Below are 25,893 nucleotides of genomic sequence, written 5' to 3' on the forward strand. Positions count from 1 at the left end.
ACTGATGGCTTTCTACTCAAGGTAATAAAATTATGTCAGTGCAAGTATTACAGCAGGCTTGATAAAAATGTATGGAGGTCACATGGTACAACCAATTTTAAAAGAGGGAAGAAAAATATGTGAAGTATGAAATCTGTAAAAATTAATAAAGTGGACAAATGCATTTCCAGACATGCTGAAGCTGAATCCTGAAGTGTGTACATTCCAGCAAAGATGATGTTATGATATTGTGTCATTAGGATAAAATTACATTGGCAGAAACTCTAATAATGAATCATGTCACAGCATACCATAAATCTGCATTGGTCATAGATAAAATATTACAATAGATGTGCCTGCTAACAGCTCATCCTAGTTGGTCATGATTCTTAAAATAAAGGGGAGGTTAGAAGAGTTAATTGAGAAACATATATTCACAGACACTATCCACTACACTGTTTACTGGGAAGTGCAATAATAAAAGAACAAGCAGCTTTTCCCTTGAGTTTAGCCTTTGACAAAGGATCATAGCTTGGCTATGTAGAACTGTGCCTTAAAATACAGACCATCTCCAGGAGAGCTGTTAATTAACATCAAATTGTGGGAGCTCAGGACCTCTGAATGAACAAATATGATTTTGCAGAAGGCATTTATTGTTTACATTATGCACTAATTTCTAGATTCTAAAACTACTGTTCACATGATCATGCACTACTTGATTGGTGCCTCTATCATATCCGTGCGTTCAGCACGCGATTCTCAGGATATATGATTGGTCACAGTCCATGTGTCTGGCTGCCCTGTAATCTGTTATGTTTTTCAGTTTCTCAGCCTCTTTTTTCTTATTTTAGAACAATTTATGTCTCAGCAACCTTGACAAATTCCAGAGGGTCTGATAAGAAATTCTACAGATGGTTTGGCTGGAGCACACTATGACCTAAGTTGATCAGACACATTGCTACATCAAATAGTAGCCAGAAAGATTTATTTTAAAAAGACAGAAAAAAAAAAAAAAAAAGTAAAAAATTGAGCCAATTTAATTAAAAACATTGAGGTAAATTTAAGTGCACAACACTGTGTGGTATTGTTACAGAGGAACACAAGCTTTTTAATTGAAGTCTTTCAGGAAAAAACTGCATTTCTTCCCTTTCCTTCACGGGCTATATGAAGGAAGAACATCTAACAGCAAAGTAAACAGTAGGTGGAACAAGGGTAGAAATCTGTTTCTGCTAGCTCTCACATAGAAAAGGGAGTCAGCAACTGCAGTGATCAGGAAAGATAAGAAGTGAGAAGAGAGAAGAAGACATAAGAAGCAGAAGTGCCTCTTGGTGATCTGATCCATCAAACACACTGTTGGATGGGTTCTTCAGCACTTTCAAGTTGGTAAATATAGAAAATGCTTGCCAAATAGAAGACCATAATATGAAAATGCAAAGTTAAATATTTTTCTTTTAATGTCAAGGATAGGCTCACCAATGTTAGGAGTGAACAACAACTAGGTTCAAAGGACCACAGTACCACGAGATAATCCAGATGAGGAGAGAGCTCAGGAGGTGCCCAGCATTGCTGCTGGCAGTGTCAGGTATGGGGCCAGAACAAGCTGCACAGGGAGGGAGGGAGCCTGCAAACCCCTGGGCAGTCCGAGCTGCTGCTCATCTGCCCTCCTGAGGAAAGGTTTCCAAATGGCCAGTCTCAGCCTCTCCTGCCCCTCACCTGTCCATTGTGCCCCACTGAGAAGATCCCTGGTTCTGGCAGTCCCTCATAGGCACTAGCAGTTGCTCTTAGGTTGCCCCCAAGGGCCCCCCTTGCCCAGGCTGAACCAGCCCTGAAGTATGAGGCACAGCGGAACAGTCTGGGAGCCGATGGCCCATCCTCCCTGGGTGACAGCCAAGTCTCTCCCATCTGCTGTGGAGTCCCATTTGAACTGTGAGTCCAGCTATGGCCCTGCTTCCTCAGGCAACTTAAAAGATACCCATATTCCTCTTGTAAAGACTGAAAATTCAATGGAGAAAGATAATAAAATCTAAAGTATAAAACTAATATAGAAAGTTGTATTTTTGTAATAGTATTAATTCTGTGCATATATAAACTTGTGTCATGGTTTAACTGCTGAAACCAGCAGAACTTGTATTTGAGGACTTGGAAGTACCTTGCTGAACAGACCTAGAATAATCACACCCTATAATTTCCCATTACTAGTATCATCTGAAGCACAGAGGAATTTGATGTTCCATGTTGCAACACTGCAACCCACATACTATATCAGAACTTCTGTGAGATAATACAAAAAGATGGCTCAATGGACTTCCTACTGAGAACAGTAAAAAAAACAGCATTCACTTCAGTGAAGAGTGGGAAATAGGCTGGAAGGAATTTATCTCATGCAGGTTCAGGCCAACTGAGGTGACATCCTCATGGAAAGAAAAAATGACAAAAGCAGCAGTACTGTGTCTATTCAATGGTGGTAGGAAAGCCACGTAACAGGCAAACAACACAAATAGTGCAGTTAATATAGGTTTCAGCTGCACCATATTACACAATGTTGCACATTTTAGAATTTTTGGTAGATTGATCTGCATCTGACACTGATTTTCCTGTTGTGTATCTGTGTGATCATGTATAGCAGAGGTCTTTATTATGGTGCTGCTACCCAAAACTATGAAGCAGAGAAAAAGTAGCAATGTGTGTCGATTTTGTGTGTCCTTCTCAGGTGTAAAATTATGAAAACAGTGTATGTGAAAAAGTGTGTGCTGATATGAGCAAAGGTGATGAGTCCATAGGTAGCTTGTAAAGGTTTATCCTCAGATTACCTTGATTTGCACACAGCTTGTTTACTACAGCACAACAGATATTTTATTGTGTGATGCATTTACTGCAAAGTCAGAGAAGTGTATGAATGAGCAATGGCATTACTGGAGACATGTATTTACACAATCTTCAGGTGCTCAGCATGTGCATTTGCACTCCTTTATGTAGAGGCAGGGAAGTGTTAAAAGGCATCTTTTAATGGAGAGCCGCTAACTGTAAAATAATCTGGCTTGTATCAGTCTACAGACCACCAGATTTGTCCTGTGCCCAAGGCACATTTGTAAAGAGATTGAAAGAAGCCTGAACAGACATGACAGGCAGGTTATGCAGCTGCCTCCTGCTGCAGTGGCACCTATCAAAAAAGCACTAGAAGGTAAGTCTGTAAAAACTTAGATCCTGATAAGGGCACCTGTGAATAAATTTAGTGTCCCAAGCATCTTGGGCCGTGGGCCCACAAATTTCACTTAACAGTGGTAATGAGCGAGAAAGGACACTTCGATCTCTGCTTAGTTAATTTAGTCCTGTCTGCTTTCTCTTGCAAGATGTTATTAGGGCAGCTTTTGCTAAATATTTGCAATAAACGGGCAACCAAATAACATCTTCAGAGGGCACAAGTGAGCTTCTGAAAACACTCCATTAGCAAGTGCACAGATATATTGAGGGGTAAATTGTTCCACCAATATTTATGTACTTCTATATCCATCAATTTCACACACCAAATCAGACATCACTTTTCCGATTTACATAGAAGATTATCATGTTGTTATTTTTTGTATATTTAGTATCTATAAAAGGGTTTGGAAAACTTCCAGATCCATCTCCAGTTTTTGCCATGGGTGAATAAAATGCACACTTGGCCAAAATTAGATCACTTGTCTTGGGAGCAAATGAAGCTATTTGTAGATATTTTTCTTATTAGGTTTCTTGAAAGGTCATAAAACTGACAGCTGATACATTTAGTTAATGATTTGCATTACTCCTTACTTTCCACTCTCCTTCCTGTTGTTGGACAAGTAAGCAATATAAAATTAGGCAGCATATCTAGTAATTTTTCCCTCTTTTATGAAACTTTAAATTTCTTCAAATTCAGATTATTTTTGGTAGAATACTATGCAAAACACCCTGATAACAATTACTTTTTCCCAAATTTAAAATGGTTTTATGGTCCTTATGAAAAGGAGCTTCATAAAAAAGAGTTCTGTGATAGCATTGAATTTGGAGGTCCATAAATTGAAATTCAGATATAAAACAAGTTTACAATTAACATGGAAGTCACAGATAATGAAATGTGAGAAATTCATTTGCTGGGGTTTTTTTTCCCCCAAGAAATATTTATGTCCTCTGTTAAAGAGTTCTTGGGGGTTTTAATGTTTTTGGTTGGAACCTTGCTTTTCCTTACAGTTTTGTAAGTTATTGAAGATGACAGTTTTAAAACTGCACAAGCAGTACAGAAACCAAGACATAATACTAACTGGAACTTTCCTGAGAACAGTTATTTTTATTTACATGTACATCAATCATTCAATGGAAAATTACCTTTGTCACAATGAATCTTACCTATGGTAAAACCTGTTGATTTTAACAGTTTTCACATTTTGTTTTGCATTTTCTGTTGATTATTATATAGCACATTAAAGTAATTAAATATTCTTTTATCAAATAGTCACTTGGTATTAATGCAAAAACTGTAGCACTGCATCTTGTGAAAAATTATACTTTATGTTAGATAGTATTTTTTATATAATATAAAAGTACTCTGAATTCTTAGAATGATGAAAATCTTGTCATCCAAAGGTTCATGCATTGTTTGAATTGTCTAGCAGTTACATAATTAAACATTCACATCTCTTCATATTTCAAGTAATTGTTGCTGATTGCTATGCATGCTGAAAACATGCCAAATAGCATGCATTGGTGGGGATTCATGGTCTCTTTCTCTTACACAAAAAGCCATACAGACAGAGGCACACATTTACACAGACTTGCAATGAGGTAAACAGGACTGGTTAATGTTTCTGTGGACCTCAAGAGCAGGAAACAATTTTCCAGATGGAACTGCCAGTTTTAGGCTTTCTAATGCTGATTATTTATTTATTTAGTTGCCTGATTAATTATTTTCCTCTCTGGAATGGTATATTTAAACACAGGCTCTAATTATAGATTGTATAGGACTGCTATCAATTTTATTTCTCTCTCTTCCTGGGGAAGACCGGAGCTCTCTGTTTTTAATTAGAAAGAATATAGAGTAAGCTGCAAATGCAAACCAGAATATATACCATGCTTCTATCTTACCACATGGCTGTATTTGTTACCTTTCTTCTTTGCAAAGTCCCCCAGAAAAAATAGAGATGATGTACTTGATATTAAATGCAAGCAACAATTCCTATACATTAGATTAATTACAGCACTGCTATTTATTTAGCAGTGCTACTGAGTCACAGTGGTCTTTGCAATGGAAATTCTGCAGTTAACATACAGAATAAGGCACTGGAATTGCAGAAGTTAAATTTTTTTCTCTTCTTCCAAAGTGTGTTTAAGGACAGTGTCTTTACAGCACAGCTGACCATCTACTCCAAGGTGATAAAATTTTTTTACATGTGAGCTACCTGTATTTACAGAAGAAAGATTTGCACAGCTGTTTTTCATTTGTCCTGTTGGTATTTTAATATCTAATATCTAATATTCAACTATATAGTTGAAGCAGGTTTTGTGCTTTTAAATCACTGCTGAGAACTTGTCAGAATAAACTGCTTAAGAAACCATATACTGATTTGCAGAAGAAAGACTGAAACAGGCCTGTCTGGAGTCTCTATTCACAAAATTATTTAGCTTATCAAAGCAGAGGACACCAGCTTCTTGATGGCTGTTTTAATGTAATTTCCCTCATATTTCCTCTTTCATATTTCACCTCTCAGGTGTATGCATCTGGTATAACTGGATCCCTTCTGTTCACACATGCAGTGAAAAAAATAATCCAACTATTTGTTCCATGGGTTTAGAAAAACACTGTGGAAAAAAAGCAGCTTCTAGGTTTTATATATACCCTGCCTCAAAGTATTTCCCCATTGCTTAATCAAGTCCTCCAGTGCTATTGCAATACAAGTAATAAACAATAATAACCAAGGCATTCTAGTACTTTGGGGTGTTGACCATCCTTAACTTTCACTAGCGACTCTATGAATGTGACAGGATTAAAGCCTGAAGCTTTAAAAAGCTCCTGGTACCATTCAGTTGCTCAGACAGGGATTAAAACTACTGCATGCAGTAGCAAAGTGGTAAATATTGACTCAGCAGTAAATAATATCAGTCCATTGAGGTGGAGTGTACAATATGTGGTGGAAGAAGAGTCACGAGAAAGCAATATCGCTCTTGGGCAGATTAAACAGTGTACACTACAAACCTACATGCTGTTTCAGGAAAGTCACAGTGTTCATAAAACACAGTGACACTTTACACTCTTAACAATCTTTAAATAAGGAAATTGTGTGTGCTTTGTTTTTAAATCTGGTAAAAAACTATTTTCTTTAGTTGCAAAACAGATGAAGTCTGGTGCTGGAACAACCAGCACCCTTTAATATGTTTTGAAATGTGCATGTGTACATTTTATTTCCTGCTCACAACTATGTTAAAAAATCTTACGATTTTTTGTTTATAAAATGGAGGTCATTTCAAGACCATTCTCTCCTATAAAAACACACTTTATTACCCTATAAAGAAAAAATAGCTGACATACAGGTGTTCAAGTGATGGGAAAGACAGCAATTTTAATAGCTTTTTTCAAGCTTTGTTTGTTTGTTTGTTTGTTCCACTCAAAATCTATAACTGGAATGCCATTTCTACTCAGCATATAACAGCCAACAGAGAATCTACCATCAGGCTGAAACGCTTCATTTGTCTCAGCACCTTTGTTAAAAAATTTGTTAAATTTTATGGTTCTAGAGCATTATGAATATGCCATTAAATGGCAGAATGGATGTGCATTAACACACAGATGAACACTCCTTCATTTGATTGCTCTTTATATCTCTTCCTGACTTGTGGAATAAAAACAGTATAAAACAAAGGTAATATTAATACTGTAAATGAAAGTATGCCTGACAGTTCAGAAACCCTGCATTTCTATGTATGAATGTGAACTCTGATAATGAAATGTAGCAACCAGAAAAAGAAACAACTTGTCAGTTGCATATCATGAAAACTCTGGCAAAAGAACAAAATACAGGACTACCTCACAAAATAGCTGTGAGATAAGGAGGAGTGTATGCATTTGAGAATAAAATTGTTAGTTCCACTGCAACTGGAAAGAACAATGGGCTTTTGTGTTTTGTAGTTTTCTTTCGCAACATTTGAAAGGCCATCTGCTTAAGTCTGTGTACAGGCATAAGGAAAAACCAATTCTCTGTCAAAAGCTCAATCATCCTTCTACGAGGTTAAAACCTAGCCATGCGAAACCTTAAAGAGGTAAGAGGTTGAAATAATACCATAAAAGCACTTCTTTTTTTTTTTCTTTTTTTTTTCTTCTTTTTTTTTCTCCCTAGGCTAGCCCTTGAGCCTCTTTAAAGTCCTAAATATGAATGTCTGTATGCAATAGATTTATGAAGGTATGTTGATACTAAATTTGGTAACATACATATCCAAGCTCTTGACATAAACATGAACAGTAAAGTGATTTCATTATACCTCAGGTAAGTGTCTTAGGGACATGTATAAAGAGTGTCACCCTTTTGAGCATGATATGGAAACCACATGCCATCTGAAATACCCCAGAGAATTAAAAGCTTATAAAAGAATATTCTTTATTGGAATAAACTGGCAGTATTACGATTCATTATGTAAATATGGAGTCTGCATATTTATTTACATGTAACTTTACATTTCAGAGTAAACTAAAGAAGAATAGCATGTGTTGTTATGCTCAACATGAAATTCACATTTTATAAAGAATAACTAAACTTACTAAATAATTCAGAATTTACATAAAAAGGACAAATACATTCTGGTAGATAATACTGCATAATGAATTTTGCAACAGCTGGTCATGTGAATTATAAGTAACAGGCTTGAAATATAGGCTGCATCAGCAGCCTAGTCAGAGTTCAGTGCCAGCAGGTGAGCTGTCAGCAGGACTTCTCCAAGGCCAGATGGAGCTTCCTAGGTCTACACAAAGAACTGACCAACCAGACAGCATCTTTGTATCAGTGGAGAGAGCCAGGCTTGGTCATTTCCAGGATATTGACTTCTGCACCGTGTCACAAATGTGAAAACTGACTCATGCATCTGGAAACCATCACTATTTAGCATTTGCAGCAGGACAGGGCTACTACATGCCAAACAAGATCACTCTCAGCCATGCACTGTGGAATCCACCAGTGGATATTTTGCACAGCAGCTCCATGCCAGAGCAGCCCTTCTGGCTCTCCCAGCTCTCCTGTGGTGCTGTATCCTGAGAGCAACCTGCTGGAAAATGATGGGCAGACCTGCCTGTCTCTCTCAAGAGATAGAGTCCAGCTCAGCATCCTCAGGCATCAGGGATCACTGAGTATTTTATAAACACATGGGGAAGGAGAGGAAAGTTAATGTACTATCTAGCAGCCCTTTCATCATTTTCTTCAAAAGTAGCTTTAATCTCGGTTGTGTGAAATGAATGTAAAACCCTGTAATTGAATGGAAATTTTAAAAGTCTGTTCATTGTTAATTTGCAAGCCTGAAGGATCTAATAACGGTTGACTTTTACTTTAGAATCAACTAGTTATGATACTTTCAGCTGGAACCAAAGTAACACCAAAAGCCAAATAAAACCTGAATTTAATAAATGAAAACATCTCTACTAGTATCTTGTAAAAAAGGATATATACTGTCAGTATATATTTCCCTCACCAAGTAAGAGGTTGTATCAGATCACTGAAGTGAAAGGCAATGTTCTGCACTATACAGGAGATGTGACAGCAACATTAGCTGTTACAAAATGTCTTTCACCAAATGAAAACTGTACCAAAAAAGGAAAAAAAGGAAAATAGAAAACAAAATATCACTCTAACCTTCAGGCTACAAATAATGAAACTCAGGGTACTAAAGAAATGAATAAAGCAAGCTTTTTTGAAACAAAAGGTTTCACAAATTGGTCATCTGTTTAGAATCTCACTACTAAATGCCAATATTTATGTATTTTTGCATTTCACATTTTCCCAAGATTCTGTAGTGTGTTTTTACTCTTTACACTGTTAAAAGACACAAAAGCTCAAGAGGAGAATAAAGAACTTCAAGTGATTCCCAGTAGGGAGAACACCAAATCTTAAGGAGATCAGTAGGGACGTTTCAGTCTTAACCTCACTAAGGTCCAGCTTTTGCCTTGTGTATTCACAAACCAAAGAAACCCTGCAGAAAGATCAAGGGCAGCAAAGACAAGGTCAAACAGTGTATGAAGTGGGACAGTTATTCCCAGTTATTCCCAACTGCACTGGCTTTTTAACATGAAAGGTAAAATCTAAATGTAAAATGGTATCTTACCATCCTGTAGATAATTATTAGAAAATACAGGAAGAATACAACATTTTCTAGTACCATAGACAAACTCCAAACATGCCACTTAAAATTCCAGCTTCTTTCAAAACTGCCTGTATATCATTGACATAAGCGGCCTCACCGCTGTTAATGAGTGACTCATGGATGTTTCTTGTACAGAAAGAACACAAAGTATGTCATTGTAATTCTGCAAGAAAAAAATTTACATATATATATCAATTTTGTACTGCGTTACACTGAAGAATATTGTTAGTGTGGATTTGCTGTGCAGATGTGCAATTTTGAATTTAGAAGAGACTTGTGGGAGTATGATTTAAAATTCTCATTTAGACTTTCCTTGGATACTGTTAGGAAAATATATGCAGGATTTACTAATGAAAAATGTGTATGCATATAGTTGGAATTGCTTTTGGAGCATTTAAGGGTCTCATTGTTACTGAAAAAGAAATACTTTTCTCAATAATCAAAAAGCAGTATGGAAAATGTCACTTCCAAACCCTTTTGTACATGCACAAATGCTGCAGTTCTGTCAGGTTTACAAAACAGCCACTGTATGTCAAAATATTGGGAAATTTGGGGTTTTCCTTTCTGACCTTCGTGATAAAGATATTATTTCATACAGTGCACCTTTAAAAAAATGAAGTCAAGGATTGAGTGAGCATACTCATTAGCAATTGTGACTGACATGAGTCATCAGCTTGTGAGAAGAATGGTAGGTCCTGAAGGACTCAAACAGAGAAGATTTACTGTGGTTAGGGGGGAAAACAATGAAAAGAAGTTTATGGTACTTTGTAATACTGTAGGTTGGACTCAATGCCTGTTCTGGTTTTTTAATTCTTTTGAGTGAAAGGTGAAACAAAGATCTTAAAAGAAGAAAAAGTGTTTACTGAGTAGGTGAGGAAATATGCAAAATGAACAAAAACTACATGAAAAAACTGTTGTAGCTTTTTTCAGCTTTTTAATTTTTTACCTTTGAGAAACTGTCAAGTTTTAAAACTGAGCTAAACCAACTTACATACTTTTATCAACAAGACAACATATAAATACCCTTTAAATTGTATTAAACCATTTAAAGCTTTTCTTTTTAAATGCCAGTGTCCTACAATGCATTCACTTTGACGTTATAATAAAATATACAGTACATAATTTGTCTACAGCTGAATTCACAGATGTTGCAGAAGTGAGAAGAGGAATCAATGAAACTGCAGGACACATGGCTGGTGGCTGTCCTTGCCATTCCCCAGGCTGAGAAGTGGAAGAAGCACAGCAGCAGTGTCGGGGATCAGCAGAGAGGTGAAGTGTGAGAGGTCCTACGCTATTGCATGTTGCTGACAGCAAATGTGGGAGGAGGACGTAGTGCCCATTCCTGTGGGGATGGGAGCCCTGATATGGATTTATATACCTGACAGGCCACTGCATAGGCTCTCTATCCACAGCAGGGAGAACACAAGTTAACATTCCTTTCTTTTATAAAGTAAGACAAACATACTAATCTGAGTAGTGACAAAGGTCAAATTCACTTAGAAAGGAAATGAGAACTTCTGTATTTTCTTAGCATATCAGCATGTTAGAGTGTTGCAGTTATAAATGTCATACAGTGCTGTAAATAGATATAGATTAAAAAGCAGTTATCAACTGCAGAGTAAACCTTTTCCTTTCACTATTTTTGTTGGTGTCCTGTGTTTTCCCACCTTCCTGATTTCTTCACCTTCCTCAGACAAGGGTCTGGGATTGCTGTCTACTATTAGTTTGCTCTTTCTTTTGTTATATTGCAAATCCTATGAGCTTTGCATCTGTGGACTGGAAGAACCCATACAGATCTGCAGCACCTCTGACCTCTTCTGTCCAGTGTATTCCAGATCAGTCCTTGTAGGAAGAAGTCCCAGCTGGCTGTAAGCAAAGTCAGAGCAGTACACAGTGTGAGCCCAGAAGCAGCTGGTTGTGCTGAAAAATGAAGATCTCTTACTGTTTTCAGTGATAATTCACTTTTTTACCTAGAACCCAATGAAGAGAATTTTTGTTACCTTAAAAATTCAGTAATTTTTAAGTAAATTCAGCTCCTGCAGCTGGCAGGAGAATTAAGATAATTTATCAGTGGTCAGCAATCCTTGCAAGAGGATCACTATTCATTGACATTTGATGTCACTATTCACTGACAGGATACTTTGATAAGCTTTTTGATCTTTTGCCAAACAAAAGTGATAAGGGTTACAGGAGTTTATACCTTTCTTTGGAGTAACATCTAACAACTATAATAGAGTGCCAGACCTGATGATTTTTTTCTCATATCAGGAGACTTTAAAAATAAGAGAAATATTTCTTTAATATGCATTAATTATCATAAGAAAACTGTTTTATGGTGACATGGTTGTCAATCTTCTTTTCAAAGGATGCAAGGCTTATATTTACTAAAATGGTGTGTAGGACATAACGCCCAAAAGTGTATGAGATTGCCCTTGCGTATGCAAAAACTTGAAACGCTGGCATCGCCTTCTACAGATACACAGTATCACCTTCTAAGTATCCTGGGATGTGGTACACAGTTATGCCTAACACCGTCAAGTTACTGTTGCATTATTTCTTGGAAGAGCTGGTGGGCAGAAAGAGGATCTAATATTTGATACAGGGTTAATATAAGAAGGAAAATTGATGTGGGACCTGTAATTTATAAGAGAAAACACTTGTAATGATGAAGTTCCTATGAGAAATAGATGGAAGACTGAAAACTAGTTACAGTGTAAAGAAATATTACAAAGTTATTTCAGTGTAGCAGAGAGAATGGCCACGCTGGCCATTCCACGCTGGGAGACACCTCGGCTTTCCGTGCCTTCGGTGGTGAGGAGCCGGTGACATGGTGAGGTGCCCTGCTCGGACGGCTGCGCGGGGCCGGAGGGCACACTGCCCGCTGAGCCCGGGCCCGACTCGACCTTGCCTGCTCTGGTCGGGCCACACCGGCCCGCACCAACCCCGCTGGCGAGCTGCAGTGCCTATCCCAGGCGGCTCCCATTTTACCTCATTTTATCAGGACTGTGAAAAGTCCTACTGCCTACGGGCAATCTGAGGTGCAAGAAAAAACCTTTTGCTTCCCAAGCTTCGGGGACCCAATCCTTCTGTTGCCACGTGCTTCCTCTTGTCATTGCCCGGTGGCCGAGCTGCGGCCGAGCCCCTGCCCTTGTGGAAGGGGCTGGGAATGGATGCGCTTGAGGTCACGGCTCTCGGCCCCGGCAGGCGGGAGGCGCAGCGGCTCGGCAGGTTTCGAGTCCGCTCCGTCACCGCCGCCTGGCTCCGGCGCGGCGGCAGCGTTTTCCAGTGCCGTCTTGGCAGGAAAGTCAGGTTATTTTAACAGGAAAGTCGGGTTCCCCGCGGCGCGGATGGAGCCCTCAGCCCGCCTCAGGGACGGCGGCCGGGCCGGGCATGCGCGGCGCCCGCTCCGCCCCCGGGAAGCGCCGCCTCCGCCGCCGCCGGGCGCGGGGGGACGAGCGGCGGTGGCCGAGCGGCCGCACCCTCCACCATGAACCTGCACCAGGTGCTGACGGGCGCCGTGAACCCCGGGGACAGCTGCTTCTCCGTGGGCAGCCTGCACGACCAGCCCTTCACGGTGAGCGTCCCCCGCCGCAGCCGCGGCGCCTCCGCAGGGCCCGGCGCCGAAAGCGGCTGCGTCAGGCGCGGCGGCCCCGGGCGGCCCCGGGCGGCCCCGGGCGCGGGGCTCGCCCCGGCAGCGCCGTCCGGCGGCGGCGGCGCCGCCCGAGGGGCCCGCGGGTCCCCGGCCCGGCGGGGGCGGGGGCGCGCAAAACTTGTCCGGAGCGGCGGCCCCGATGCCGGCGGCGGCCCGGGCGGGCGCGGAACCGGCGGGGACGTGCAGGCAGCGGCGGTCCGGGGACGCGGGTCTGTGGTAGCGGTGATAAAAGATTACATAAACGGCAGTAGGGACGCGCGGCTTGCTCTGAAAGGGAGTTTCAGCGCTGCCTTGCAGTCAGGAAGGTGGCTGAAATCCTCTCCTGGGCATAGCTGAGGAAGACCTTGGAATACCCAGCCCTAGTGTTGTTGAGGTCTTCAAAGCCTGTTTGAACTCCCTGTCGATGTTTGCTCTTAGAGTAGAGAGAAAACACTTGAGTGCGTTGTAAAGGCCAAAGTCTTTATTAGCGTGCGTTTCCCTTCCTTTTGCTGGTGTTTTGTAAACAGACTTCTGTTGTGCTCTTCTTCCCATCCTCCTTCCGCGTGGGGCTGAAGGGGAATGAAATCAGACGCAGCGAAGTTTCTCAGGGCACTACGCTGGGATATTTTTAACCTTACCTTTTATGGCTGCCCCCAGCTTCAGCCTGGTGTGCTCTCCAGTTTGATAAGGGAATGATAGATGGAATTGTAGGGATGAAAACTTGTTTGCCGTCCTATCTGGTGTACGCAGTTAAATTCGTCTGGCTACTTGCAGCTTGGCTCTGGGGCAGTGAAGCAGAGGTGCTCCCCCAAGGTTAGCCTGGCCCTGTGCAGTCTGTCTGCACCGTTGTCCGGCCATGCCTTTGCTTCCTATAACTAAGTTAATGGATATCTTAAACTACAGGGGCTGCGACTTCAGGCACCAAATTGTACCAAACTCTGTAATTTTACATATCCAAAAACGTCACAGACCCACCTGTAGTGGGAAACTGTTTAGTAAGAGACGAGGAGGTTTACTTCACAGAGAAATGCTAGTAAGCGTTCAAAATATGTTATCATAAGTTTGCCATTTTGATGACATTATTTTTGAGGGAAATAATTTGAGTCATTCGTATTACTAGAATCATCGTTACAGCCAAACTTACACATCGTTACAAGCCACAGGTCCCCAGTGGATGAGTAGGAATCTCTTCTTGAGGAGAATGAATTTATTGGGAAGTGTAATTTTTGATATTCATTACTGTGGTCTCTCCTTCGGAGGAGCTGTTTTCTACACTCTTAAGTATAGTGTAACATTGTTTCCTTACCTGTTCCTTCTTGGCATAAAAGTAGTAACAAAATTTCCTATAGCTGCATTCATCTTCCTTTCATTGTCCTTTTCCCTGGAACGTTATTGATGGATTTATTTTCCTCAGATTAAAATGTCTAACAGAAATATCCTCGACTGCTTCAGGGCTGTTTTTGTTGTTGTTACTGATTCTGTAATGCTGTGTTAAGTTAACGAGATTGCCCAGAAGGATTAAGAAGTGAAAGGTGCTGAAGCTAATTTCTGCTTTTTTGGAAAATGATGATGGACTCAACCTTTAGAAAATCCAAGAAAAGAAAAAAAAAAATGGACCATAGTTTTTCCCTGTCTGAAATTATGATATAAGCATTATTAAGTATAAATACTATTGAACTGTATTTTAGAAATGGAGAAAAACCCAAACATGTCAAACTTCTGTGCTTCCATTTTTAGTGGCTGAGAACATAGCAGTTGATGTTTCAGGGTTATGGACTATAAAGGAGAGACAAGTTGTCCTTGTCCAACAGCAGAATTTGGTCTGTAATTCTTTATTTATTTCAGATGCGGTATGCTTCAGGTTATTTTCTCATAGACAGCACTGAATATTTGAAGTGTTCTAAAATATTATAGTTTTAAGCTAAAAATATCAAGATCTTCTCTTAAAAGCTGAAAAAAATAAGCAAAATTAGTATAAAAAATCCTGTATCCACCAAATTATATAAACACCTTTTTGAACATGTGCAGTTATGTTTTAAGGAGGTATTTCAGATATTTATTCTAATGGGAGGCCAGTTTGTTGTTCTGACTTTTTTTTTCTTTTAGGCTGTGAAGTGTAAAGTGGAGCATGAGCTTCCTTGGAGAGAGCAGTGATAAAGTTTTTAGCCCATCTTTTATTTATGTGTAGAAAAAGGCTCATAAACATCAAGATACCATAAGAAGCATGCCTGTTGTTTCTCTGCTGAAGGCAGGTGATAGTAACATATAGCACACTAAGTCAATGAGAATCTGGCCCTCAGATGTCAGAAGTTACCTGTTTATTCTTTATGTGCTTCTCCCAATACTGAATTATTTTATTTTCTGTGTACTTGTCACAGTGGAAGACATCCTTTGCTTTCTTTTGTTCACATAAGATATGAAATATTTGAGTAGGAGTTTAAAAGACTCATGGAGTTTATCACATAGGATTCTTCTGAACTAGTTATTACTGAAGTTGTTTTTAAGTTATTAAGTGTGCAACCACCACTCATACAGTTTTTTTGTTTATTTAGTTCTGATTCTTTGAATTTTTTTTAATCATTATTATTTTCCCCCACCAAAGTAGCAGAAGATTGGGAAGGGGGGATGGGGAGGGAATCTCTGTGGGCAATAGCAAGTTTGCAAGTGTGAGTCCCAAGACTGATAATGAAAGTTACAAAAGAGCGATTGTTTGTAGGGGTAAAAATATGTGAAGGAAAGATTAATTACATGGATTATTTCAATGGAACCAAAATATTTCCTTGACAGATTTTCTCTGTGTGTGGTTAAACTAATTCTGGACTTGAGATTTGCTATGTACAATTGATAGAACTGGGAACTAAATACCTAAAGTTGAAAGGCGCTTGGAAAATTGGGACTTAGGTGGGGTTCATAGCTTGACCAAGGCCACACTGAGTTTTCTAAAGGTACTGACTTGCAGTAGAATAATGCTTCCTGTTCTGCAAAGTTTTTTGATAAATAAAAAGTAACTTCTATGACTCAATGATATTGTTACTTTTCTGTCTAGAAAATACTTAATATTTACACTTGGAACTCCCTGGATATCTGTAGTCCTGAAAATTGAGTTATCCTAAGAGTCAGTCAAGAAATTACACTGTTTACACCACTTCTTGCTTGGTATTTAGTAAAGGGAAGGGATTTAGTAACGAACCTTTTTAAAAGTTCATTTTATTTTTTTAAGAAATTAATTCTTTCTTAGCTGAATTAATCTTAAAAAAATAAAATTTCTTTGCACATCAATGAAAAGTGCAGTTTCAGTGAAACATGATTCATGAAGTGCATGGCCAATCAATTTGTATTTATACATACTATAATATACTATAATACAGTTGGGTATAATAGAAAAGTATATTTGTTAAATTAGAAGGTTTTTGTTGTTTTTTTTTTCCAAACATGAAATAATATTGCTTAAAATTTAATTTGTATTCTAACAGAAGAATTTAATTATTTTAAATAAGACATTTGAGTGGAATACTTGTACTAGCATAAGTTCTGGTGCAGAAGTGGGGATGGAGAGAGACCATACTAAAATAGAATAAAATAATTCAGCAAGATACCATGTGGCTATGGTGACTTCTTTGATTTTGACCATTTTGTGCACAGGGCAGAAAAAGATAGGAATTATGGTGGCATCATCTGCTCCATAGATTTGTCTTTAGTTTTTATCTTGACTTCTACTGAGTTCTGCGTTGTCTTTCTAGTGTATGTTCATCTCATATGTGTTTGAATGTGTTTATAAATATGTATTTTTATAAATATGTATGTGTGCACACATGTTCTGCTGCACTTAGCCATGGATAATAGTTGCCCTTCACGTAAGCCATGTAGGTTAAATAAAGTTTGTACAATTTGTTAGTTCAAGGTAGAGTGTTTGCCATTATGTAGCTGTAGCAGAAACTATAGCAAAAACTTTTTATGTCAGCACAGAGAAGAGATATGCCAAGAAAGTTGATTATAAGAGGATTAAATGTGTTAGAGGTGCTGTACTGTGTGAGAGGTTGAGGCCCCAAATTGTTTGCTTTCCTTCTGTTGAGAGTAATTTCCTAATACCAGTTTCAGATTGTGAGTTGTGTATGTCAAACTTTCAGTTTAGAAAGAAATCAGAATAGTTCATATAATTCTCTATACTATTTCCCATGCTTTTAAAGCACTGTTGTAGTCAAAATGTCTGTTAGTCTTCTTCAAAGAAGTATTGATTTAGAACCAAGAGACAACATTGGAGCGGACTAAAATAAAGGGCAGAATTTTTGTGAAAGCCCACTTCTGCAGTGCAAAATCACATTTATTTTTACAGGCCTGGAACATCTTTCACTCTCTAATTTCAGACTTGTTTGCTATGTCAGCAGCAAGTGAGATCCATGGTCCTGCAGCTTGAACTAGTTCTATCTTGTTTATTTCTGTAACAGAAGAACAAAGCACTGTTTATTAAACATTCCAAGTACATGATAATATCACGTTATCTGCTTGTCTTAGACAACTTTCTTGTAAATGTTCTAGGGCATTCTTGAGGTGAAAGGCTTTTGTGACCTGCCAACATGAGATGTGGAGGCTCTGCTTGCTTCAAAAATTTGTCTTAGGGTTTTAATGTTATTCTTTTTAAAAATTAGTATATATTTAGGATTTTGCCATTCAACTGTATGACAGCATTTTGTGCCATGCCCTTCCCTCCTTTTCCTCTCCACCCCACCAAGGGCCAAGTAATATAGGTAAGTGAATATATATATATATATATATATGAAAAGATACATGTTTGTGTGTATATATGTATATATATACACACGTGTATACAGGAAATTCTTATCCTGCAATCACTTGCACTTTGCTTAAGAAAAGACTGGAATTACCTTTTTTCTGAGTGAGTATTGCTTACAAAAACACATTATTACTGCTCCTGATAAAATGAAGATGAACTGTTATGGACAAGTCTGTCAATAAAAGATAAAATGATTAGTAGGCAGAATTCATTCTTGTAGTATCTGAGACACTCTTATGGTATAGAAGATGTTTTTCACTCCTGAGTATAGTTGTCTGTTATGCTACACAAAAATACCTCTCTAGAGAATAAAAAAAAATCTAAGTGTAAAATTAGTCCAGCGGTTAATTTTATGCACTTTGTTTAGAGAAAAAGTCTTGGTAAGATACTGTTGCTTTAGGAACCTCATTTGCAGCTGGAGTATGGGCCCCAATGAGTGTGTAAGAGGATCTGACATCTCTGCACAGATATGGTCTAATGGATGGGTTGCAGTGGGGACAACAAAGAACCAAAGGAAGGACACCTTAGGAGGAGGGGAGTATACAAGCTTCCCTCCTAAGGTGTCTGGTCAGCGTGAGGAATAATGAGAACAGTAGGCAACAGCAGAAAAGGGAGCCAGTTGTAGTTTTATTTGCCAGAAAACTTAGTCACCTTCTTCTTCAGACACTTTTTCCATTGCAATATAAAACTTCCCTACCCTCTGCATCCCTTGCCTTTTGTCTTTGAAATTGTGGTTCTCCTGCAGACGAATGTTAACTAAACATCAAGAATAACCTCCAAGTGATCATCCTTCTGCTTGGCTGTAGTTATATTTGGAAGCTCTTTGAAAAGGCCTTTTCCCCCCCTTTCTATCTCTTTGGGAACAGATCAGCTCCATAAGCCCAGGAGCTAGGCAGTGGTTCTGCAGCTTATTGGGCATTAGGAAGCTGGTGTGACCAAGTATGACCTAATTTGTCTGAACAGACATCAGATAGAACCTGAAGTGATTCCCTTTTTTCCCCCAAATGTCAGTCTGTTCAAATAGTGTGGAGAAATACCACAACATAAGGGTGGAATGATTATATTTTTCTTCTAAAAACAAGATTTTGAAAGGGCACTCATCATACCCTCACCTTCATACAAGTGCACATACAATTGATTGTTAGAACTGAGAGCTGCTAGGATGAGAAGATACTCCCCATGTTTTTATCAGAAAGTTCACCCCCAGTCTGACAAACTTTTATTTTAAACACATGGCATATGAAATTGTTGTTATTATTATTAAACATAAAATAATAGCCATGTTTAAACATAAGAAGAGAGGAGGAGGTATAGTTCTTGGTTCATATTCATAAAGGGGGCACCTTCTGGAAACAGCAAGTCTAGGATGCTTTAATACTTCTTTAAGCTGCTCTGGTCCATTATGGTCTGGGCTATCAGGAGCTAGCCTGGGCTCTGAGTTTTGAGCAGCACAGTATAAGAAGGATATAAAGATGTGAAAGAGCATCCAAAGGAGACAGTGAAGAGTGTGGAAGGAAAGCCATATCAGCAGTGACAGCCTGGCTAAGAGGACACCTCATGACAACCTACAGCTTCCTTATGAAGGAAAATGAAGGCACAGGACTGATCCCTTCTCTCTGGGGACCAGGGAGAGGACTCTAGGGAATGGCCTGAAGTTGTGTCAAGGCAGTTATAGGCTGGATATTATGGAAAAGGTTACTCTCTCAGAGGTGGTGAGCACTGGAACAGGCTCCCCAGGGAAGTGGTCACAGCACCAGCCTGACTGAGTTCAAGAAGTGTTTTGACACTGCACTTAGGCATGTGGTGTGGTTCTTAGAGCTTCCTGTGTAGGGCTGGGAGTTGGAGTGTGATGATCTTTGTAGTTCCCTTCCAGCTCAGGATATCCTATAATAACCGTTTTAAATCTTTTTTCCTGATGCATTGATGAATTATGCATTCCTCAAGTCCCCAGTGTATAATGTTTGATAGTTACTAACAGTTCTCTCAGTGCAAACGGCCAAGTGTGCTGATGACTTAAATCTGATGGGGTTATTGATCTCATTAAAATAGTTAGTCTATGAACCGATGCATGATTTCTACTAATGGTATGTGATACTGCATATGTTGGCCCCTACTCACTATGGTGGAAGTATGGAGCTTTATATGAGGTTGAATAAGGCCAAGCACAAGGTGCTGCACCTGGGTTTGGACAACCCCCAGTATCAGTCCAGGCTGGGAATGAAGGTTTTGAGAGCACCCCAAGAAGGGCTTGGTGGTGGTTGTGGATGAGAGGCTGGACATGACCCAGCCATGAGCACTCACAGCCCAGAGCCAAACTGTCCTGGGCTGCATCCAAAGCAGTGTGGGCAGCAGGGGAGGGAGGGGATTGTGCCCCTCTGTTCTGCTCTGGTGAGACCCCAGCTGGAACACTGAAGGGAGCCTTCAGGAACAAAGAAAAGAAAGATTGAGAGAGGCTGTTTGCAATAACATGAAGTGACAAGATGAGGGGAAATGGCTTCAGATTGAGAGTAGGTTTAGATTAGATGTTGGAAAGAAATTCTTTACTTACTAATGAGGCACTGGAATAGTTGTCCAGAGAAGCTGTGGGTGTATCATCTCTGGAAGTGTTCAAGGCCAGGCTGGATGGGATTCTGAGCAACCTGGTCTAGTTAAAGATGTTCCTGCCTGTTTCAAAGGAGTTGGAACCAGAATCTTTATGGTCCCTTCCAATCCAAGCCATTCTTTGTTCTATCCTATGATTGTGGTGGCATGAGGTGATTTCAGGCTTGTCTTTGGAGCTAGAAATGGAGAGAACCAGATGGGAGAAGCACAGTAAGTCTTTGAAGTGCTCATGTGGCTTAAGGGGGCATACACATGCAGCAGGTGGGCTTCATACAGCCTTTGACACTTCAATCTTAAATACGTTTTTAACAAAGCTATGTTATGTTAAGGCTTGTATGTTACGTCTTTACATGGAAACACTTCTTTTTGTTTGTTTTCATTTTCCTTAAAGCTGGTTCTGTACAGAACTCTAAATTCTAAAAAAATGACTTTGGGAAAAATTGTACATACAATATTTCTGAATAAACTTTTTCTGGTGAGCTGTGGACTTAACCAGTTAGTCACCAGGTGAGATAGTCTTTAACTGAAGAAAAACACCTTCTATGGCAAACAGGTCTGCGATTCATGCCATCACATCAAAATAATTACTTAAACATTTGAACAAAAATTACCACTCGGTGGCCCCTTTTGGAGTAACTTTTCACTTAGATTGCTTTGGAACCTCCAGCTCAGTATGCCAATTAGTAATAAAAGCTGCACTTTTGACAAGAGGAATTACACTGCTTGAATGTCTTGAAGCTGAAGGGGGAGCTGGACAGGAATGGGCACAAAAGCCTACTAGTAATAAGTGATCATAAATAAACATATAGTTATATTTAGTCTGGAGAATTATAAACAGCATTTTCAGTTATGAGGTGATGCCTGGTTCTGCTGGTTGCCATGTGATAACTGAATATTTTCTGAGAGTGGTGAGTACACCAGTCTTCTGGCTGAGACTCCTATGAAGCATCACAATTCTTTGTTGGGAAAAATGTCTTTGGAGTAAAATCTTGATATTTCTCATTTTATTTGTTCATTTTAAGGTGTGTAATGGCATGACAGTCTAGGCCAGTCTTGGTAAAAATACTCTCTCATGTAAAACACCTGAAAACATGATCATCCGATTTCAAATTTATATATCTAGGCGTCAGTTATTCTGCTTTTGTTTTCAAGCCCACAGTTTTTATTTAATATATTAGAAATGGTAATGCATGATCAAATGTAAGGCATGATCATTTTTGTCAGTGTATGGAAATGTTCCATCACCTGTTTCTGTGACACTAATCTGCTCTTGAAACTTTTAGTCAATTAAAATGGTATGGTTTTGATCCTTTTAATCCTTCTCATGCTAACAGAACACTTGTTTGTGCTCTTAATTTTGCTGTCTTTCTGACTAACTTTTTAATTGAGTGTTCATTCTTTTTTCTAAGACTTTCATCCTTGAATGCTGCTTTCTTATGCTAATTGGATGATACACCTCACTGCTGTTTCCACAAGTTTCTCCAGTGTTTAATCTTTTCCTCTGTTTTCATCTGTACTCAGTATCTAATAAAACTTCCAAGAAGATTGGAAGAAATTTTGACTTGAGCATTGTAATGGCTGACTCTGTCAATGTGTTAGATATATCAAAATACTTAGTGAAAATATAAACTTGAGAGAATAGAATTAATGCAAAGAACAGGAGACTCGACAAGTCTGAAAGGACAGTTTTGCTTCTGTATAACTAAGCTTCATGTTGTTACCCTTTTGATTTTTGCCTGTACAAAGTCCTTACTAAAAGTTTTAGAAAAATTTTATCTCCTCAATTTTATTCCCACTTTTCAGAAATTTAAAAAATTAAAAGAAAAACTTCTAAAGTCTCTGTCTCCAGTCTAAGAATCATAATACTTTTTCCTACTTTGCAGGAACTTTGGTTTTTATGCTTTTACTTTTCTTTCAGATGTTTTTGTATCTCCATATTTTTTTGGTTTTTCTATCACAAACCGCTGTTTACTTGTTATACAAGTCTTATGATACACTTGTAAGCATGGAGAAAGAGCAATTTGCCACTTCTGTTGCTCGGTTTTAAATTGCAGACATCTGTATGTTCTGTGCAAATACCCATTCTCACTATGTATTGTTTTACATGGATAGGATGCATGGACTGTACTGTTTCATACTTCACTGATACGTCGTAAGTTGATAAAGCTTTACGTTATTTTGGAGTGGTTTTTTTGTTTTCTTTGGGGTGTTTTTAATTTATTTTTTTTATATGCTTTAGGCATACGCATCAGGATGTGATATTGTGATACTGGGGACTGACTTTGAAAGATTACAGATAATCCCTGGAGCCAAACATGGAAACATTCAAGTGGGATGTGTGGACTGTTCAATGCAACAGGGAAAGGTATGTAGAGCAGTGTTTCCAATAATGTTCCAGCAATGGCACATTAAGTACCTTCTTAAGAATGTGGATATTTGCAAGTTAGGGCAAATATACTACAGTGAGTGGTAAAATGGTTGGTTGCTTTCTGTCTTTACTTGTGAGCAGCCCACTAAATGTGAAATAGTAACCATAGATATGATAGATGGTTGTAAAAGATAGGTAGGACTGCACAGAAGGCTCTGGATTTGGGGCTACATTCAGAGCAAGAATTTTACTAAAAGATGACTAAGTTGGAAGCAAAAGTATTTTATTCACTATGGCTTTGCACTACTGGGCATGTCATTGACATACTTTGACATGATAGTGGCTGGCAGGAGATGAGTGCTTCCACAAAAATCACTTTCATATCCTCCAGGAAAATGACATCTGTTTCAAGCAATTCATAAAGCTTTTCTTGGATAGGGGTTGCTTTCTTGAATTCTTAGCTTTTATTTTTTGTAGGTAGGTCTGCAACAGAAATGGTGTATTTTAGACAACATTGGGTTTTAAGTCTTTTTACCAGAGTGTTTTTTTAAATTTTCTTGTCAGAATGAAAAAGAAATAACCAGGTAACTGTTCACTGGGATGTCAGAGTTATGTAACACCCCATTGGGATGTCACAGGGATTAAATTGTTGACCAGTTCAATAGGAACTCTGTCTGTGTAACTATTTGCTCATGTAAGAGGGGTTTGTCAGCTTTCTGCTCATTACTACAAGCCTTATGAGCTGATGAGAGCTTGGGTTATATTCTGGTGTCCATCTTGAGATAAGACATGTGATGGAAACCAGTTTGTGTTTACTGTGAGCACTGTGCTGATGAAACCCCAGCCACACCCTGTTCCTGCTTTTTAGCTTTTGAGTGATAAACTCTTGCAGTGGTAGTGAAGGAACACAAATGAAAATGACGAAATGTTTTCCTCTGTGTCTCTACGGCCTCACAGCCATAGTCTACCTGGGTTTCTCTGCTGGCTGCTGCTAACTAGAAGTGGTTTTTTGAGTTCACTGAGCATTACTTCTCTAAATTTGCAAGGTCATCTGGAATGCATGATACCAATTCTATATGCATTTAAATGACAAATTGTCCTTGAATCATAAATGAACACAGACAAATATATCACACTGAAGGCTTACTAAATTTCAGAATTTTTTTAATTTCTTAAGTAGACCTGTGAGGTCACTTAGAGTCTTCAGCAAATTCAATAGGAATTTGCTTATTGACCAGACTGATCAATGCCTTTCCAGGTCATTCCTAAAAGGATGGAATTTTTTCTTAGACATTCTTCATCAGTACTGACACAGATTCCACTTTGTTTTGTGAAAACATACAATTCCAATGCTTTCACTGTGTCTTCATACGAGAAGTACTGCAGCTGACCATTTTTGTGTCCCTTTTTTGGACCTGACATGTCCATATCTGCCTGGTGCTGGGGACACTGGGTGTGGTACTCCAGGTGATGTCTTGCTAGGATACGGAAATCGCCCCCCTCACCTTACTGGCCAACCTTCTTTTGGTGCCAGGACACAGTTGGCTTTCTGGGCTACAAGCATGTGCTGCCAGCTCATGTACAGTATTTTTGTCCACCCATACTCCCAAATCCATGTCCACAGGATTGCTCTCAATCTGTTAATTGCCTAGTCTGTATTGATAGTATCGATTCTGTCTGACTCAGGTGCAGGACCTTGCCCTTGGAGTTGTTGAAGTAGGTGATGTTCACATGGTCGTACTTCTCTAGCCTGCCAGGGTCCCTCTGAATGGCATCCCTTCCCTACAGCCTGTTGCCTGCCCAACACAGCCTGGTGTCGTCAGGGAACTTGCTGGAGACACTCTTGATCCCGCCATTATTCCTTTTGGTGGAGTGCAGCTCAGTGAAAATGCAGGCTGAGTGTCTGTGGAAGCTTGTGGAAAGTTACAGGGGGCAGCAGCTACTCTGGACACTACAAGCTGAGTATTTTGGAATGCTAACCTTTTTATCTTTAAAACTCAATAAACAATAAAATAGGGTTTTAGGTCTCCACATCTGGAGAAACAGAAGAAAAGGAAAAACTAATTAGTATGAGTTTATATAAATTTTTGCTGTTGGATGCAGAATGAAGTTATCAGAGAATACAACAATATGTGAGGCAGCTAAAGATGAATTAGAGAGGGCAGATATTAGTCTGAGATGCAAAATGCCTGAAGAAACTTTTTCCTTGCAAATGTGACAAAATTATTCTTGGCATTTTTGGGTCAGGCTGATGTTAGTAGGATAGAAATTTATCTAACTATCTGTACTTCTAATGTAGAGGGTTTCTCTTAAAGCTGTGGATCTGTGGATTTTAGGATCTATATGAATCTATGATTGTATAGATTTTAGGTATGACAGTTTAGTTTGGTTTTCAAGCTTTTGTGGCTGATACTGGAATTAAAATAGATTTTATAAAGTGAATCAAACTTCCTTTATTATTGTTAAAGGAAAACTGTGAATACATTCTAAGTCAGAATTTTACAGAAATAGAAAATTGATTATTACAGCATATCATATCTGTAGATGTTCTCCATTTTAACAACCATCACTTTAGAATGCAGGATGTTCATTGCTCATTTGACCTATGCAGACTCCTTCATTTTTGTAAAAAAAAAAAAGGTCATATATATATATATATATATATATATATATATATGTCTGTCTTAAAACTGACAGTGTTGTAACTCTTTTTGAGCTGTTTTAATGTTTGCCTTTAGTAGTAGTTTTATTTGCAGTTTTCTGGGTGTTCTCCTTGCATAGCTTGGATCTTTTGAAATAACTTTCTGAAAGGTAGCCTGTTCTCATGCTAGGGAAATACTCTGTATACTGGTTCCATGTCTGAGAATGTGAACTCTTCAGTCTGTTTTGAGTATTTATGTAACTTAATATTGAAAGAATATTGCTAGTAGTCTGATTTTTTTATTTAAAAAAAAAAAATACTTGTCCAGCTATACTCTCAGTAGTTCATTGTGATTAATGAGTAAATGGAGGACTGCATTTTTATTATTGACAACACTAGCTCAGTGATTTTTGGTAAATATAATTTCTGTTTTCAAAAGGAAATATGGATGTGAATGTCAAATTTATCTGCAAGCAGGGTTAAAAGGGTAAAATCAAATCAAATTTTCATCTTGCTTTTTTTTGTTC

The 25,893-nt window shown here is 38.8% G+C and overlaps 1 protein-coding gene and 1 long non-coding RNA gene across 5 annotated transcripts in view; one reads left to right on the forward strand and one right to left on the reverse strand.

The window, feature by feature from the left end:
* Positions 1 to 10,250: 10,250 nt before the first annotated feature.
* On the reverse strand, positions 10,251 to 12,725 carry LOC147648220 (uncharacterized). The gene is made up of 2 exons (XR_015280725.1): positions 12,322 to 12,725; positions 10,251 to 11,303 (listed from the first exon to the last, which is right to left on the reverse strand). It is a non-coding gene; the product is annotated as an uncharacterized LOC147648220 (long non-coding RNA).
* Positions 12,726 to 12,734: 9 nt separating this feature from the next.
* DMXL1 (Dmx like 1) overlaps positions 12,735 to 25,893 on the forward strand; it is a 78,659-nt gene continuing 65,500 nt past the window's right edge. For 3 of the 4 annotated variants that reach the window (XM_086868504.1, XM_086868505.1, XM_086868507.1), the window contains exons 1-2: positions 12,736 to 12,907; positions 22,597 to 22,722. In XM_086868504.1, coding sequence (XP_086724630.1) covers positions 12,821 to 12,907; positions 22,597 to 22,722 — 213 coding nt within the window. In that variant the 5' untranslated portion in view covers positions 12,736 to 12,820. Of the gene's footprint in view, positions 12,908 to 22,596; positions 22,723 to 25,893 lie in introns of all 4 variants that reach the window. The other variant, XM_086868508.1, reaches the window with a different exon arrangement.

This window comes from Cyanistes caeruleus, chromosome Z, assembly GCF_971803275.1.
Source record: "Cyanistes caeruleus chromosome Z, bCyaCae1.hap1.1, whole genome shotgun sequence".
NCBI classification, from domain to species: domain Eukaryota; kingdom Metazoa; phylum Chordata; class Aves; order Passeriformes; family Paridae; genus Cyanistes; species Cyanistes caeruleus.